Below are 17,728 nucleotides of genomic sequence, written 5' to 3'. Positions count from 1 at the left end.
TGGCTGCTAGCATGCAAGGTCAGATTGCGGTCCGTGGGTTTACGGTACAACGAGGTGTCCAGTCGGTCACCATTTCTGGTGATACTGACATCCAGGAAAGTGATGTTAGTGGCCGATACTGTGTATGTGAACTTGATAGGATTATCCAAAGCATTCAATTGGTTCACCATGTCAAGAAACTCAGACTCGGTGCCCTCCCACAGCAAGAAGACGTCATCAATGTACCGTTTAAAGAAGGCAATCTTGTGCCCATACCTAGGTAACAGGTACGTATGTTCATAGTGCGCCATGAACAGATTAGCGTAGGCGGGGGCCAAATTAGACCCCATCGCGGTTCCGGCGATTTGAAGAAAATAATCATTTTTATACATAAAGTGGTTGCACGTAAGAACCAATGAGGTCAGTTCCAACACAAACTCAGTGGGGTAATCTTTGCAGGGGCTGTTGGAAAGAAATTGACGTATAACATCCAAACCTAAGTGGTGTGGTATAACGGTATAAAGGGACCCCACATCCATAGTGGCCAGAAGAGTGCCTTCACTAAGATGGGTAAATGTCCGTAGATGTGTGAGGAAATCCCCAGTGTCCTTTAAATAGCTATCAGTTTTTAATACCAAAGGCTGTAGGATACTGTCAATAAAGACAGCAATTGGCTGTAACAGAGAGCCTTCCGCGGCAATAATGGGTCTGCCGGGAGGGTGAACTAATGTCTTATGAATTTTGGGCAGAGTGTATAGGATGGGACACCTGGGTGAATTGATGGTCAAATATTTTAATGTGTCTTCACTTATGTAGCCCTGCTCAAAACCTAACTTCAGAAATTGATCGATTTTAGATTTAATTTTAGGAACCGGATTGGTGGTTAATTTCTGATAGGTCATGTCGTCTGCTAATTGTCGGTTGATCTCCATGTCATAGTCAGTCCAATCTTGGACGACTATTGCTCCTCCCTTATCCGCCGGGCGGATGACTATATGGGGAGAATCCTTTAAAGTTTTTAATGCTTTCCTCTCGGCTATGGACAGGTTATCAAACATCCTTTTGGGGGGTGAGCTCTCAGAGTCTCTTTGGACTAACCGTAAATAGGTTTTGATGCTGGGATTGGAGGATGGAGGATCGAATGTCGATTTGGGTCTGAATTGAGGTATCTCTTTGTTAGTGGATTTGTTAGCAAAGAACTCCCGCAGACGGAGGGAGCGGCCAAATTTATACTGATCTATAGTTTGTTGGAATGAATTAATTCTGCATGTGGGGACGAAAGATAAACCTCGGGCAAGAAGTTTAGTTTCCGCTGGACTCAGTTCTACTCTAGATAGATTAAAGACATTGTCACCTACTGTCTCCTCTCCTCCCTCTTCTCTTGGTACCCCCCTCTCCTCGGGTGCGGTCTGTGCCGCTTCTGAGAACCCTGGAACGGGTAGAGGAGGCCTCTCCTCCTCGATCTAAAAAACGAGTGGAGTCGTTGTTCCCTTCGTAATAATCGGTGTCTGAGGTAGAGGCGGAGGAAACAAATTCATGGGCAAACGGTTGGGCCCTTCGCCTAGTGTATTGTCTATTCTGACGTTCACTAGTATTGTTTCCAAGTAACCAGCGGTATACAGTATGCGTTTGGTAGTCGTTAGTTACAGTGGACAATTTTTTTCGTTTGAAAGAAATTAGATCACGTTTATAAGTGTCCACCTGTGTCTGTAGACGTTCGATCCAATTTTGGGTTTTGTCATTCTGCAGCACGGTGGTGTGAGATTTGATGGTAATATCCACTTCAGTAGATAATTTCTTTAACTCAATGCCAACTTCCTCCACTACCAGGGTCATGAGGTCAAGCGAACATTTGTTCAATACTCCACACCACCGGCTGCAGAAGACAGGGTTGTTTCTACCCAATGTTGGAACGTTAGAGATACGGAAACCCCGGGGGATTTGTTTTCTCCTGAGGTATTCCGACAAAAATTGACCATGTAAAGTCAAATCAACCTCTTTTTGTCTGTGTTTAAGCACTTTGTAAAACAAATCCACAGGGGTTTCGGCTGGTAAGGCCTCAAACTCTAATTTATCGAATAGTAATTTTTCAGTGTCCTCATCCGTAAATGAAACTATACCAGTTTCAGCTTTGGCCAGTAGGCCATCGTCCAACAAATATACCCCGCTCTGAGTCATAACACTCTTTAGACTGGAAAACTCAAACAGGTATAGCAATTAGATTAATAACATACTAAACATGACAAACAAAACATGTAAGGTTCCCGGAAATAAAGGTGGTGATCGGTGAGGAAGTCCAATCCGGTATGTTGGATGGGTGTCAGGAAGTAGGAACTGCGTATAGTAGTTCGAACAAATGTAGTCTTGGAAGATCCTGCACTCTCATCAAAAGTAATAACGACGGCGGGTGCTCCTAATGACCTGAGAGGTCACCAATATACCACAACAACAGATCACTCAGATGCGTGGAATGGCCTTCAAAGTTGGCAACATGCCTGATCACATAATGAAGTTAAAAAGCCTATGTGGTTGATCCTTAAATAGTGCTCAGCTGAGGCTGAACTTTATGCAGCTTCCATTTGGCTCTGGACACTTGAGCAGTGAGTATGGTTCTCCTGCAGCTCCCTTCTGACACATGATTACGGTTGGTGATTATTTTTTCCTGTTGTGCCTCCTTACAGACTGAGTGTCTGACACATGTACAGAGCCCACAAGCTGCCATGAGCTATTTCTACATGTAACTAGGTATGATCTTTTCCAAAATGACGTTGTTAGTGTATTTTCTTATGGTGTAGTTACTCTGTTATTTATCTAATAGGTGACTACGCCTTGCAGCTTCCCCTACGTTATAGGCTTTTTAACTTCATTATGTGATCAGGCATGTTGCCAACTTTGAAGGCCATTCCACGCATCTGAGTGATCTGGCTTGCCGTCCAGGTAATCATTTGCCTATCTAAACAGATAGTCCTAACGGTGGAGGTGTCTCTTTCATCACACGTGGATTATTTCCAAGTATCTCTTTTTTACATATATAAAAAAACAGCTTTTTAATACGTTTTCTGGTTTTTGTGACAGTCTTCAGGGCCTGGGAGGCACTGGTGGTGTTGGTGTTGAATAAATCTGGGTTCTTATACATATTAATTGTAACTGTTTCTGATTGTATAGGTGATTTAAGTGCCAATCTTGATAAAGGTCCGCATAAGGACCGAAACGTCGATGAAATACGGCATCAACAGTGAACCCGAATAAAAATATACTGAATTTACAAGTGACTTCAGAGACTAATTTCTGGGCGTGAGTGCACCTTCCACCTAGGTGGTTGTTGTGGTATATTTCTATATAGATATATATATTTACCTATATATAGAAATAGATAAATATACATACTGTGGCCACACCCACTCTGCGAGGGGGGGGGGGGGGGGGGGGGCTGGGAAGTTGTTTTACCGGGCCCAGGATTTCTCTTGGCAGCCCTGACTGTACTAATCTATTTCTACTCAAATACTACACAGATTCATCTCAATGATGTTTATACAATGTACAGTATGTACTTTTACAGTATTATTTTGTTATTTTGAGAAACATCAAAAATACTTTTTTAGATATTTCTATTTTATTTTATTTTTTCATATTTATATTGTGCTTGAATATTATAGCAAGAAATAAAAACATATTGTTATTTGATTCTAAGCTCTGAAAACCAATAACAATGACCTCCCATATTGTCAATGTAGTTTTCAATCCACAAGTCAATGTACACATATTTTTTTATAATTATTAAAGTGTGACATGTAAAATACATATTTTGCATACAAATTTGCAGACCTTATGGACTGATTTAAATATCGATAGGGATACATTCTACTTGGTGCACGAGTCCCCATAGCGAGCAATTGTGGTCATTCCGAGTTGTTCGCTCGCTAGCTACTTTTAGCAGCAACAAAGCTGCCGCCCTCTGGGAGTATATCTTAGCATAGCAGAATTGCTAACGAAAGATTATCAATTCTGCTGTTAAGTATTTCCTTGCAGTTTCTGAGTAGCTCCAGACCTACTTCTAGATTGCGATCACCTCAGTCCGTTTAGTTCCTGGTTTGACATCACAAACACACACTGCGTCCGGCCAGCCACTCCGTTTCTCCAGCCACTCCTGCGTTTTCTGCTGGCACGCCTGCGTTTTTTAGTACAATCCCGGAAAACGCTCAGTTACCACCCAGAAACACCCACTTCCTGTCAATCATTCTCCGATCAACAGAGCGACTGAAAAGCTTTGTTCGCCTGTGAGTAAAATAGCATAGTTTTGTGTGAAATTGCTTAGCGCGTGCGCCCTGCGGTGCATACGCATGCGCAGAACTGACGGATTTTAGCCTATTAGCAATTCTGCTAAAAATAGCAGCGAGCGAACAACTCGGAATGACCCCCAATGACAGAAATATTAAACTTGTTATTAGGTGAATAGATTCATGATTTAGGCCCAGATTTATCAAGCCTTGGAGAGTGATAAATAGCAGGGTGATAAAGTACCAACCAACCAGCTCTCTGTCATTTTTTAAACCCAGCCTGTAACATGGCAGTTAGGAGATGATTGTCTGGTACTTTATCACCGTGCTATTTATCACTCTCCAAGGCTTGATAAATCTGGGCCATAAAGAGAAGAGCCAGGTTCTTAAACTTAATTGTCTTGCTGGTAAAGTTGTGATGTCCAGCTCCTTTAGTTTCTTATTGGCAGGGGAAGATGTAGGGGTGAGGGCGCCCCTAGGCACAACAGTAACAGCCGCCCCCACCTGCCTAATTTTATTATTTTTCTTAATTGGTTATAAGCCCTTATTTGGTGATAGCCAATGTTTTTCTAATTATATAAGAGCCACTAACTACAACAATTTTTTATTTTTAATTATGTATACATATTTATTTATTAAGTAGGACAGCTTACAGGGGCTGTATGTTACATAGAAACATAGAATTTGACGGCAGATAAGAACCACTTGGCCCATCTAGTCTGCCCCTTTTTTTTATCCTTTAGGCAATCTCAACCATTTTTGAACCTTAATTCTTTGTAAGGATATTCATATGCCTATCCCAAGCATGTTTAAATTGCTCTACAGTCTTAGCCTCTACCACCTCTGATGGCAGGCTATTCCACTTATCCACTACCCTTTCTGTGAAGTAATTTTTCCTTAAATTTCCCCTGAACCTCCCCCCTCCAGTCTCAGTGTATGTCCTCGAGTTCTAATACTTCTCTTCCTTTGAAGAATGTTTCTCTCCTGAACTTTAAGACCCTTGATATATTTGAAAGTTTCCCCCCTTTCCCTTCTCTCCTCCAAACTATACATGTTAAGATCTTTTAGCCTTTCCGGGTAAGTTTTATTATGTAGGCCATGCACCATTTTAGTTGCCCTTCTTTGTACACTCTCTAATGTATTTATATCCTTCTGGAGATATGGTCTCCAGAACTGGACACAGTATTCCAGATGGAGCCGTCCAGTTCTGGAGACCATTGGGTATATGTAATTGCGGTCGAATTGCCGCAAAAGTTTAAAAACGGGACATTCTCGACAAAAAAACCCATGTCGAATTGGATTATATAATGCAATACAGTACTTTTCGACAAAAAAACGGACGTTTTAGATTCGACTTTTTCAAATTCGACAGTTGTCAAATTCGACATCTCTGCACTGTTAAAAATGCGTTTTTTTGACAAAAGTATATTCAATTGAAGAATGTCAATTCGACAACAGTGCTTTTCGACAGTAATTTCGTCAATTTCATTCCGCCTCACTTTGCTGGCGGAATCTAATAAAAAAATATGAAAACATGTTTTTTTGTGTGTTTTTTTTATTGCTAATAGCATATCTATTTATATTAGAAGGGATTATGTACTTGTTTTGTCTATTAGGAGACACAAGTATTTTTTATATATTTTTTAAAAGAATTTTTTTTTTTAACTGACTAAAATAGAGAGAGCATGGTTTTCAGTGGGAAGAGGTGGGAATGGGTTAAAATCAAGAAAAAAAAATGCGTGGGGTCCCCCCTCCTAAGCATAACCAACCTCGGGCTCTTTGAGCCGGTCCTGATTGTAAAAATACGGGGGGGGGAAATGGACAGGGGATCCCCCGTATTTTTAGAACCAGCACCGGGGTCTGCATCCGGTCCTGGTGCAAAAAATACGGGGGACAAAAAGCGTAGGGGTCCCCCGTATTTTTAACACCAGCACCGGGCTCCACTAGCTGGAGAGATAAAGCCACAGCCGGTGGACACTTTTATACTGGTCCCTGCGGCCGTGGCATTACCCCTCCAACTAGTCCCTCCTGGGCGGGGTACCCTGGAGGAGTGGGGACCCCTTAAATCAAGGGGTCCCCCCCTCCAGCCACCCAAGGGCCAGGGGTGAAGCCCGAGGCTGTCCCCCCCATACATGGGCTGCGGATGGGGGGCTGATAGCCTTGTGTAAAATAAAAGAATATTGTTTTTTGCAGAAGAACTACAAGTCCCAGCAAGCCTCCCCCGCAAGCCGCTGACCGTGAGTAACCTCACCGCTGACCGCAATGTTCCCACCATTGAACATAATGGAACGGCTGTGCAATGCGCTGTCTGACAGCTCAGACGCGCATAGCCAATCAGGAGAGTGCCACGACGTGGCGCTCCCTGATTGGCTGAAGGGACCCTCTGTGACAGGAGTCACGGGGAGTCTCGGCATTCGGGGAAAGGGGTCCCATGTGTAAACATGGGACTCCTTTCAGTGCGTGGATCGGGTATGCGGTTTGTTTTTTTGCCAAGTACGTGGATTACAAAAAAAGAACAGGACACACTGGATTTAGGTGAGTATAATTTTATTTTCAGGTACCCCGGATTCTACTTGGAGAAGTGGAAAGAGTCGGCGTGTGAACATAGGTAAGTATGTGTGTGTCTGCATGTATGTAATAAAGTTTTACTTTCACGGTGTGCGTGTCCTGTTTCTATTTGGGTAATTTTTTTGCAGAAGAACTACAGGTACCAGCGGGCCTGTTTTACCCCCACATGCTGGTACTTGTGGTTCTCCAAGTACCAGCTTGCGGGGGAGGCTTGCTGGGACTTGTAGTTCTTCTGCAAAAAACAATATTTTTTTTATTTTACACAAGGTTATCAGCCCCCCATCCGCAGCCCACGGATGGGGGGGACAGCCTCGGGCTTCACCCCTGGCCTTGGGTGGCTGGAGGGGGAGACCCCTTGATTTAAGTGGTCCCCACTCCTCCAGGGTACCCCGGCCAGGGGTGAATAGTTGGGGGGTAATGCCACGGCCGCAGGGACCAGTATAAAAGTGTCCCCCGGCTGTGGCATTATCTCTCCAGCTAGTGGAGCCCGGTGCTGGTGTTAAAAATACGGGGGACCCCTACGCTTTTTGTCCCCTGTATTTTTTGCACCAGGACCGGACGCAGAGCCCGGTGCTGGTTCTAAAAATACGGGGGATTCCTTGTCCATTTTTTCCCTGTATTTTTACAACCAGGACCGGCTCAAAGAGCCCGAGGCTGGTTATGCTTAGGAGGGGGGACCCCACGCCATTTTTTTCCGGGTTTTTTAACCATTTTTGTGCCGTCCGAAAAGTTGAATCCAGGACGCACTTATCCGTCAATTGGTCCGTTTTTCGACAGCGGGACTGTCGAATCCGTTTTTAATTGAATATGTCGAATTCCGGCACCCGCCGGCCGGGATTCGACATTCGAATTGTGTCGAATTTAAAAACGGTCGAATTCCAGCCGGAATTCGACCGCAATTGCATATACCCCCATATCTCCAGAAGGATATAAATGTTCATGTCATACCCATTTACATTCTATTCAAAATGGCCTGTGGTACAGTACAGGAAATATATTTTGCAGTTACTGCTACTTTTTGGGCTGACAGTACCAACACAAGCATCCCAGTGCCTAATGGGAAATACGCCACTGCTGACTGGTTTTGGCCACTCAATGGGCACCCAAACACAGTAAATTCCTTTCTCTCCAATTTAAAAACAGATAACAATAGTATAGAGGTTGGTCAGGCTAATAAAGAGAATTGACCCATTGGCTTCCATTGGGACACCTACAAAGACTCTGGTTTGCTACAGCATGGAATTTATGATTTTTGGATTTCAGAGTAAAGATTGGGATTTCAAGAGGGACATTTCAGTATGTGGCTAGTAGTAACAGTAGTAGTAGCAGGTGCCACAAATTTCTGCAGTGCTTTACATGAAACATGAAAGCACCAATTATTTATATTTATCCCTTGCTATTATGAGACTTAACTATTACATCAGGTATACCACAGATTAATGTGTATAAACGTCATAATGGAAAATTTAGCATTACAGTTCTGTTCAGTTTCTTGACCCCTAGTCTATACAAAGTTCAACTCTCAATGGTATGTTTAAGATTAAGAAGTTCTGGCACTCACAAGTGAGAGTGGCAGTGGTGAATTTCCCATTAGGCACGTGAGGCGCGTGCCTAGGGGCGGCACTTGGATGCTTGTTTTAGTACTGTCATACCAAAATGTATCTGCAAATTATTTCCACTCTACTGTACCATACGCAGGGGTGTAGCGAGGGTGGGTCCAGTGGAGCATGAGCTTCAGGTGCTGGAAAAGTTAGATGGTGCGTAGACGTCTCTGCCCATCCCTTCCTTCTGCCCACTAGAGCAGGAGAAGCAGTGGGGCACACACTGACTTGAACTTGGAGACTAGGGCCCGGATTTATCAGGCTCTGCCGCCCTCTTTGTATGTCTCACTGTCTGCTTGTAGCTGTGCAGCAGGGTTACTTCTGTCCTGCAGTACCACTTTCTGCCCCATCTGCTGCAGCTCCTTTTTCTGCCTCGGCTTCTGCAGCACCTCTCTTTGTCTCAGCTACTGAAGCACTTCTCTCTTTCCCAGCTGCTACAGCACCTCTTTCTGCTCCAGCTGCTGCAGCAACTCTCTCTGCCTCGGCTGTTGCAGCACCCCTCTCTATCCCAGCTGCTACAGCACCTCTCTCTACATTGATGCTGCAGCACCTCTCTCTACTACAACTGCTGCTGCAGCACCTCTCTATGCATTATAGCTGCAGAGTAACATGTATAAGCGGCTCTACTGTGGCATACCATGTATAAACGGCTCTGCTGTGGTGTAACGTGTATAAGCTGCTCTATTGTGTTGTAACATGTATAAGCGGCTCTACTGTGGCATAACATGTATAAACGGCTGTATTGTGGTGTAACATGTAAAGCGGTTCTACTGTGGTGTTACATATATTAGCGGCTCTATTGTGTTGTAACATGTATAAGCGGCTCTACTGTGGTGTAAAGTGTATAAGCGGTTCTACTGTATTTTAACATGTATAAACAGCTCTACTGTCATGTAACTTATATAAGTGGCTCTACTGTGGTGTAAAGTGTATAAGCGACTCTACTGTGTGATCTAATGTCAATAACGGACAATACTGTGCGGTGTAATCTGAATTGGTACTATTCTGTTGCCATGCCCCTTCCCCATGAAGTAGGGGCATCTCTAGAGAGGAGGGGACCCGTGTGCAGACTCCGTGTGTGGGCCCCCTCCTCTCCCGTAGCCGTCGCGCCGCTGCTAGCGCTCTGAGCGCTGTAGACTCTGGCACAGTGCCAGAGCCTACAGCGCATGCGCAGTACTCCGAAAAATGTCCGCCACACCATTTTTTCTGAGTCCTGCGCATGCGCTGTAAACTCTGGCACTGTGCCAGAGTCTCTAGTGGTCAGTGCGCTAGCAGCAGCGCGGCGGCCATGGGAGAGGAGGGAGCCCACACAGGGTCAGCGATGGACTCCAGAAAAGTAAGTATAGGAGAAATGGGGGCAGTGTGTGCGGTGTGGTCCCCCCCCAGGACTCAAGGGCCCATGTGCACCGCACATACTGCACCCATTATAGAAATGCCAATGCCATGAAGCCACTCCGATATATATTTGTTGCGCGCCTTCGGCGTGCACTGTCCCTTTTTTAAACATGAGGGGCGCCCAAAAAAACTTTCACCCTGAGCTCCAAAAGGTCTATAACCAGCCCCGTCACCAATTTAGGATTTTTCAATATTTTTTATTTTCAAATGTAACGTGCCCCCAATTCAGTACAGGGGAGGGGGTGCCAAAACGTGCCTTTGCTCCGGGCACCATGGAACACCTAGCTACACCTCTGACCATATGACATCTTGAGTGGAGTGTAAATGGGTGGACTGCCCCTATAAGCTGCCCTACTTAGTAAATGCATACATAATTAAAAATAAAACATAATGTCATAGTTCATGGCTTTTTTCATTATTATATTGCCAATCATCAAATGAGGTTGTAGAACCAATCAATGAAAATAATAAAATTAGGCAGAGGGGGGCAGCCGCTACTATTGTGCCCAATATATTCAGGACAAGCAGACAGATAATTCAGGGTATTTTAAGGTCATTTGGATCTGTTACATAAAAAGGTCTATATTTTAGTATCTTATTCAAAGAACATCTTATATTGTCCCTAAGAGGAACAAATTCAAGATTTAATTCTGTGTGCTTCACAGTGAAAGTGATGATACAAAAACCCACAAAATTGGGTCTAGTCATGGAGTTATAAACCCCATGCAAACTTACAGTGTAGATGAATAAATAGATCCTGAGACAGCATCACTATCTATAACCTATTTATGTTTCTCTAGTTACACCTATGGAAAGCCAGTAAAGGGCTCCGGCAATCTTACAATCTGTCCTAGAGCAATTGCTGACATCTGGTTATTGGGGCTTCAATACATTGGCAACACTGAATATGATAATGAAAATTGCCTACAAATAAATGATGTGAAGGTAAGTAGAGCCCAGAAAAGATTTGTGTAGATTGATTTACGGATTATAAAAATTACAATTAGTCATAATAATCTATACTCAAAAATGTAGATTTTCATTTATACAGTATCTCATTGATTTGTCTAAATTGGGGAGATCTCTGTTGTATCTATCAACATTCAAAATGTGATTTTCCATCACTATGATATTTATCTGTTGAATACACATATTTAATACATTTGAACTTAAGACAAATTCACAATACATACTAACAGGGTCACCTTAATGTATAGGCACACTGGGCAGCTGCCCAGGGCCCCATGATTCTACAAGCCTTTGAGCAGGGGTGGGCTGGGCCGGGGAACATCTGCCCTCCCAGGCTGGTGCCTCAAGAGTTTCTTGGGAGGCAGGTACAGAATGCTGCACAGCTGCTCTGATTGTGAGTTTTACATAAATCAGAGCAGTCAGGCATCATTCTCTATCTAGAACAAAAGTAGTCTAAGGCGCTGTACTGAACAGTGTTAGCACAACATTGTATATAAGCAGCTACCCGGGAACGAGGATTGCAAGCCTATTAAATCTCAAGACACCATGTATATATATATATATATATAAACCAAGGTAGCGTTTAATAATACATATGCACAATGACAAATACAAGTAATAATGTTTCATAAAAATAAATATTAATAAACCTCCCGGGGGTATATTGAACAACTTTACAATCGTGGGTGATACAAATATAAAAGCATACAATATAACGTTGATCATAGCGTGTTTCACATACTCAGATATGGAATAGTCTGCCTTATCCGCTGGACTGTTCCATATATGAGTGCTGCCGCTGTAGACATCCGTTGGCAAATTAAGCGGAACTATACCAATATCACTATTCAGTGGACACTAGTGCTTTTAAAGTTTCAGCAATTCATCTTAATAGGCTGCTTCATTTTATGCCATCTAATTATATTTTATATTCATATGTGAAACATGCTATGATCAATCTTATATTATATGCACGATTGTAAAGTTGGTTTATATACCCCCGGGAGGTTTATTATTATTTATTTTTATGAAACATTACTACTTATATTTATTAACCCAACCGGACTTCACGCTCCGAGCCCGGATCCGAGTCAGACTTGGGTTTTCCCGCCTGACTCGGAAACCAGAATGAGGCAAAACGTTATCATCCCGCTGTCGGATTCTCACAGGGTTTGGAATCCATATAAGGAGCCGCGCGTCGCCGCCATTTTCACTCCGGCATTGGAGAGTGTAGAGAGAGGACGTGTCTCCGTTCTCTCAGTGTCCGTGTATTGTGCTGCATCTGTCCAGTCACAGTGGTTGTGTCCTCTGCTGCCATATGTCCAGTGCAGCTGTATAATAAGTTCCTTACAGTGTTGCTGTGTTGTCCTGCATCAGACCAGTGGTAGTGTCCTGTGCATCAGTCAGTCCAGTGTCCAGTCGCAGTGGTGTCCTCTGCTGCCATATTTCCAGTGCTGCTGTATAATAATAACAAGTCCCTTACAGTGTTGCTGTGTTGTCCTGCATCAGACCAGTGGTAGTGTCCTGTGCATCAGTCAGTCCAGTGACCAGTCACAGCGGTTTCCTCTGCTGCCATATGTCCAGTGCTGCTGTATAATAAGTACCTTACAGTGTTGCTGTGTTGTCCGGCATCAGACCAGTGGTAGTGTCCTGTGCATCAGTCAGTCCAGTGACCTGTCACAGTGGTGGTGTCCTCTGCTGCCATATGTCCAGTGCTGCTGTATAATAAGTCCCTTACAGTGTTGCAAGAAAAAGGGCGATCGGGCACAGGTCAAGGATGTAGTCATAAATGAAGAAACCAAATTCGGACAATTGAGCCCTCAATAGTTGGGGAGAAAAAATCATAGGTAATTTTTTCTATTGGATACTGTCCTAGTTGGTGGTGCGCCCAGATCCAGAAAGTACATATACTATCAATGGGAGAGAAAGAAGGCTCTTGTGTGGGCACACTCTTATACAATAAAGGAAAATTCGTGTGCTATACAAAAAGAAATAATTAAAACATAATTTTTATTAGTAAAGTTTAAAACATTATTACCCACTTGAGTGATCCTTAGAGAATGAAGACATTCATGAAAAAAATGTTAAAATGTTCTGGTCTTGTTTTCACAACAAGAAATTGGAAAGGTTGTAGACACTTTGTTGTCTTACCCCCATTTCCCCTGACCAGTACAGATTTATTGTATTAATGAGACCCGGGAGTGGTCATGAAAAGATTTGTAAATATGTCTCAGTAGGACCACTTATATCAAGTCAATACAGTGATATTTGATGGTCACCAATAATGAACACCTGAACTGATTACTGATACCATATATGCCAATATCAACTGGGCGTTCTAAACTGCAGTAGAAAGAGATAGTAAATAAGAAAGAGAAATTAGGTGGTGATACTGCTGTTGGTGTCACATTTCACGCAGAAAGGAAAATAATTCCTCCTCTACAACACCAGGTATTCACCGGAAGTCTCCTATCCAGGTACTAACCCAGCCCAACGCTGTATGGCTTCCAAGATCGGACGAGATCGGGCATTGGCAGCGTGGTATGATAGTAGAGAATTTATGCGATCTGTACACCAATGAGAGTGCACCTATATAAGAAACTGTAAGAGGTATGAATATAATTCTAGAGACCAAGAAAAGGATATAAATAGATAAGGTAGATAAGAATATGTGGATCTGCTTTCTACGTTAGGCACGGCCCTACAAATCTCACGTTCGTGGTATTGTGCTCCATGGATCGTAGATGACAGTCCACGGAAAAAGTAATAGAGAGAAACGACAGACATAAGCAAAAGATGCTGTTTTTATCAACTGTGTAATAAGACAGTACACTGAATAGATACTGCATTAAACGTCAAATCAGTTGTAAAAATTCGTGTTGATGATATTAAGCTCCTGACCCCAGATGCTGATTGTACCCAAAAATTGAGCGTAAGTGTATATTAGCACAGGAAAATATATACATATTATCCAAAGTGAACCAGAAATATAATCATAACATTTTGTTATCAATTTCAGGGATAGAACTGAAAATCACAATAGATGAGACAATGTGACAATATGCTTGCCTCCAATTGCGGTTGGGCCGCCTACCTGCAATTTCAGATAGTTCTGGTACTGGATATCTGCAAAATGCTGAAGAGTCGCAAAATACTAGGACAATATGGCAATAAATTTGCCTCTATTTAGAATTGGAAACAAAGCCTGTAATGGCCGTTAAACCCGGAAGTGAACAAGCCCCGACGGGCGAAACGCATCTTCCACGTCGGGACCGTCCATGGAGAAATCCTTTGGCACCATTTTCTTCACCTGACAATACCCTGACCTTCCCCTATTGACCTCCTGGTTTGGGGTACCGTAAGCCTGTATCTGTTCTGTGAAATGACTTCACAGACAGCAACATATTATCTCTGTGCAGCTACACCTGGTATATTTATATGCTTATACTTGAATATGCATCTGAGCTGACATCTCTACATTAAGGCTGTCGGCCATTACAGGCTTTGTTTCCAAAGCAGATCCACATATTCTTATCTGCCTTATTTATTTATATCCTTTTCTTGGTCTCTAGAATTATATTCATACCTCTTACAATTTCTTATATAGGTGCACTCTCATTGGTGTACAGATCGCATAAATTCTCTACTATCATACCACGCTGCCAATGCCCGATCTCGTCCGATCTTGGAAGCCATACAGCGTTGGGCCGGGTTAGTACCTGGATAGGAGACTTCCGGTGAATACCTGGTGTTGTAGAGGAGGAATTATTTTCCTTTCTGCGTGAAATGTGACACCAACAGCAGTATCATCACCTAATTTCTCTTTCTTATTTACTATCTCTTTCTACTGCAGTTTAGAACGCCCAGTTGATATTGGCATATATGGTATCAGTAATCAGTTCAGGTGTTCATTACCATCAAATATCACTGTATTGACTTGATATAAGTGGTCCTACTGAGACATATTTACAAATCTTTTCATGACCACTCCCGGGTCTCATTAATACAATAAATCTGTACTGGTCAGGGGAAATGGGGGTAAGACAACAAAGTGTCTACAACCTTTCCAATTTCTTGTTGTGAAAACAAGACCAGAACATTTTATTTTATTTTTCATGAATTTCTTCATTCTCTAAGGATCACTCAAGTGGGTAATAATGTTTTAAACTTTACTAATAAAAATTATGTTTTAATTATTTCTTTTTGTACAAGACAGGAATTTTCCTTTATTGTATAAGAGTGTGCCCACACAAGAGCCTTCTTTCTCTCCCATTGATAGTGTTGCTGTGTTGTCCTGCATCAGACCAGTGTTAGTGTCCTGTGCATCAGTCAGTCCAGTGACCAGTCACAGTGGTGTCCTCTGCTGCCATATGTCCAGTGCTGCTGTATAAGTCCAGTGGTGCTGTGTTGTCCTGCATCAGTCCAGTAGTGGTGTCCCTGTGCTACCATATGTCCGGTGCTGCTGTTTAAGTCCAGTGGTGCTGTGTTTTCCTGCATCAGTCCAGGGGTGGTATCCCTGTGCTGCCCTATATGTCCAGTGGTACTGCCGTATATGTCCAGCGGTACTGCTGTATATGTCGAGTGGTACTGCTGTATATGTCCAGCGGTACTGCCGTATATGTCCAGCGATAGTGCCGTATATATGTCCAGCGGTACTGCCGTATAATTCCAGTGATCCTGCCATATAATTCCAGTGATCCTGCTATATAAATCCAGTGATCCTGCTGTATAGGTCCAGTGATCCTGCTGTATAAGCCCAATGATCCTGCTGTATATGTTCAGTGATCCTGCCGTATATGTCCATCGATCCTGCCGTATATGTCCATTGATCCTGCCGAATATGTCTATTGATACTGCCGTATATGTCCAGCGGTACTGCCGTATATGTCCAGCGGTACTGCCGTATAAATCCAGTGTTCCTGCCATATAATTCTAGTGATCCTGCTGTATAATTCCAGTGGTACTGCCGTAAAAGTCCAGTGATCCTGCAGTATAATTACAGTGGTACTAGCGTAAAAGTCCAGTGATCCTTCCGTATAATTACAGTGGTACTGGCGTATAACTCCAGTGATCCTGCCGTATAATTCCATATAAATCCATATAATTCCGTATAAATCCAATCCAGTGGTGCTGCCATATAAGTTCAGTGGTGCTGTCCTGTACTGTATATTATTTACTCCAAATAAAGGGGTTATTAATATTTAATCCAAATAATTATTACAGGGTTTGCCCTGTGAGGTGTAGGGGTACGCTCTCCTGTGACGCATATTGTGTTATATAACTCCAGAAAAATAATTGAGAACAAAAATTTGGAGGATAAAATAAGGAAAGATCAAGAACCACTTCCTCCTAGTGCTGAAGCGGCTGCCACTAGTCATGACATAGACAATGAAATGCCATCAACGTCATCTGCCAAGGCCGATGCCCAATGTGATAGTAGAGGACATGTAAAATCCAAAAAGCCAAAGTTCAGAAAAAGACCCAAAAAAAGAAATTGAAATGGTCTGAGGAGAAACGTAAACATGCCAATATGCCATTTACGAAACGGAGTGGCAAGGAACGGCTAAGGCCCTGGCCTTTTTTCATGACTAGTGGTTCAGCTTCACATGACGATGGAAGCCCTCATCCTCCCGCTAGAAAAATGAAAATAGTTAAGCTGGTAAAAGCACAGCAAAGAACTGTGCATTCTAAGATGGTATCACAAATCCCCAAGGAGAGTCCAAGTGTGTCGGCGGTTGCAATGCCTGACCTTCCCAACACTGGACGGGAAGAGGTGGCTCCTTCCACCATTTGCATGCCCCCTGCAAGTGCTGGAAGGAGCACCCGCAGTCCAGTTTCTGATATTCAAATTGAAGATGTCACTGTTGAAGTACACCAGGATGAGGATATGGGTGTTGCTGGCGCTGAGGAGGAAGTTGATGATGAGAATTCTGATGGTGATGTGGATTGTTTAAATGAGGCACCGGGGGAGACACCTGTTGTCCGTGGGATGAAGAAGCCCATTGTGATGCCTGGGCAAAATACCAAAAAAGCCACCTCTTCGGTGTGGAATTACTTCTCCACAAATCCGGACAACAGGTGTCAAGCCATGTGTGTTGCCTCTCAATCTGTAATAAGAAGGGGTAAGAATGTTAACCACCTAGGTACATCCTCCCTTATACGTCACCTGCAGCACATTCATCAGAAGTCAGTGTCAAGTTATGAAACTTTGGGTAAGAGCGTAAGCAGTCCACTGACACCTAAATCACTTCTTCCTCTTGTACGCAAGCTCCTGTAAGCCACACCACCAACTACCTCAACGTCAACTTCCTCCTCAGTCAGGAACATCAGTAGTCCTGCAGGCTGTCACTGTCAAGACTGAGGAGTCCTCTCCTAACAGGGATTCCTCCGGAGGATCCTTGAGTGGTACGCCTACTGTTGCTGCCGCTGGTGTTGCTGCTGCTGGGAGTCGATCGTCATCCCAGAGGGGAAGTCGGAAGACCACTTGAACTACTTCCAGTAAGCAATTGACTGTCCAACAGTATTTTGTGAGGAAGATGAAATATGACAGTAGTCATCCTTTTGCAAAGCGGATAACTGAGGCCTTGACTGCTATGTTGGTCTTAGACGTGCGTCCGGTATCCGCCATTAGTTCAGTGGGACTTAGGGAATTGTTTGAGGTAGTGTTTCTGGTATCAAATCCCATCTAGGTTCCTCTTCTCTAGGCAGGCAATACCGAGAATGTACAGAGACATCAGAAAAAGTGTCCTCAGTGTCCTACAAAATGCAGTTGTATCCACTGTCCACTTAATCATGGACATGTGGACAAATGGAACACGGCAGACTAAGGGCTATATGACTGTGACAGCCCAATGGGTAGATGTATGGCCTCCTGCAGCAATAACAGCAGCGGCACCAGTAGCAGCATCTCGCAAACGCCAACTCGTTCCAGGCAGGCTA

The 17,728-nt window shown here is 43.3% G+C and overlaps 1 protein-coding gene, 1 long non-coding RNA gene and 2 pseudogenes across 2 annotated transcripts in view; 3 read left to right on the top strand and 1 right to left on the bottom strand.

Annotated features, from left to right (window-relative positions):
• Window positions 1-17,728, top strand: part of LOC135056663 (alpha-2-macroglobulin-like) — a 516,386-nt gene that overhangs the window by 68,392 nt on the left and 430,266 nt on the right. The window contains exon 8 of the mRNA XM_063962107.1: window positions 10,621-10,765. Coding sequence (XP_063818177.1) covers window positions 10,621-10,765 — 145 coding nt within the window. The remainder of the gene's footprint in view (window positions 1-10,620; window positions 10,766-17,728) is intronic.
• LOC135056665 (uncharacterized) lies at window positions 2,556-3,276 on the top strand. The gene is made up of 4 exons (XR_010244041.1): window positions 2,556-2,579; window positions 2,661-2,724; window positions 2,798-2,916; window positions 3,145-3,276. It is a non-coding gene; the product is annotated as an uncharacterized LOC135056665 (long non-coding RNA).
• On the bottom strand, window positions 13,226-13,344 carry LOC134896515 (5S ribosomal RNA; annotated as a pseudogene).
• LOC134895855 (5S ribosomal RNA) lies at window positions 14,431-14,549 on the top strand (annotated as a pseudogene).

Source organism: Pseudophryne corroboree, chromosome 3, assembly GCF_028390025.1.
Source record: "Pseudophryne corroboree isolate aPseCor3 chromosome 3, aPseCor3.hap2, whole genome shotgun sequence".
Taxonomy (NCBI): Eukaryota; Metazoa; Chordata; class Amphibia; order Anura; family Myobatrachidae; genus Pseudophryne; species Pseudophryne corroboree.
The sequence above is the reverse complement of the archived record's forward strand: the minus strand, read 5'-3'. Positions and strand labels throughout refer to the sequence as shown.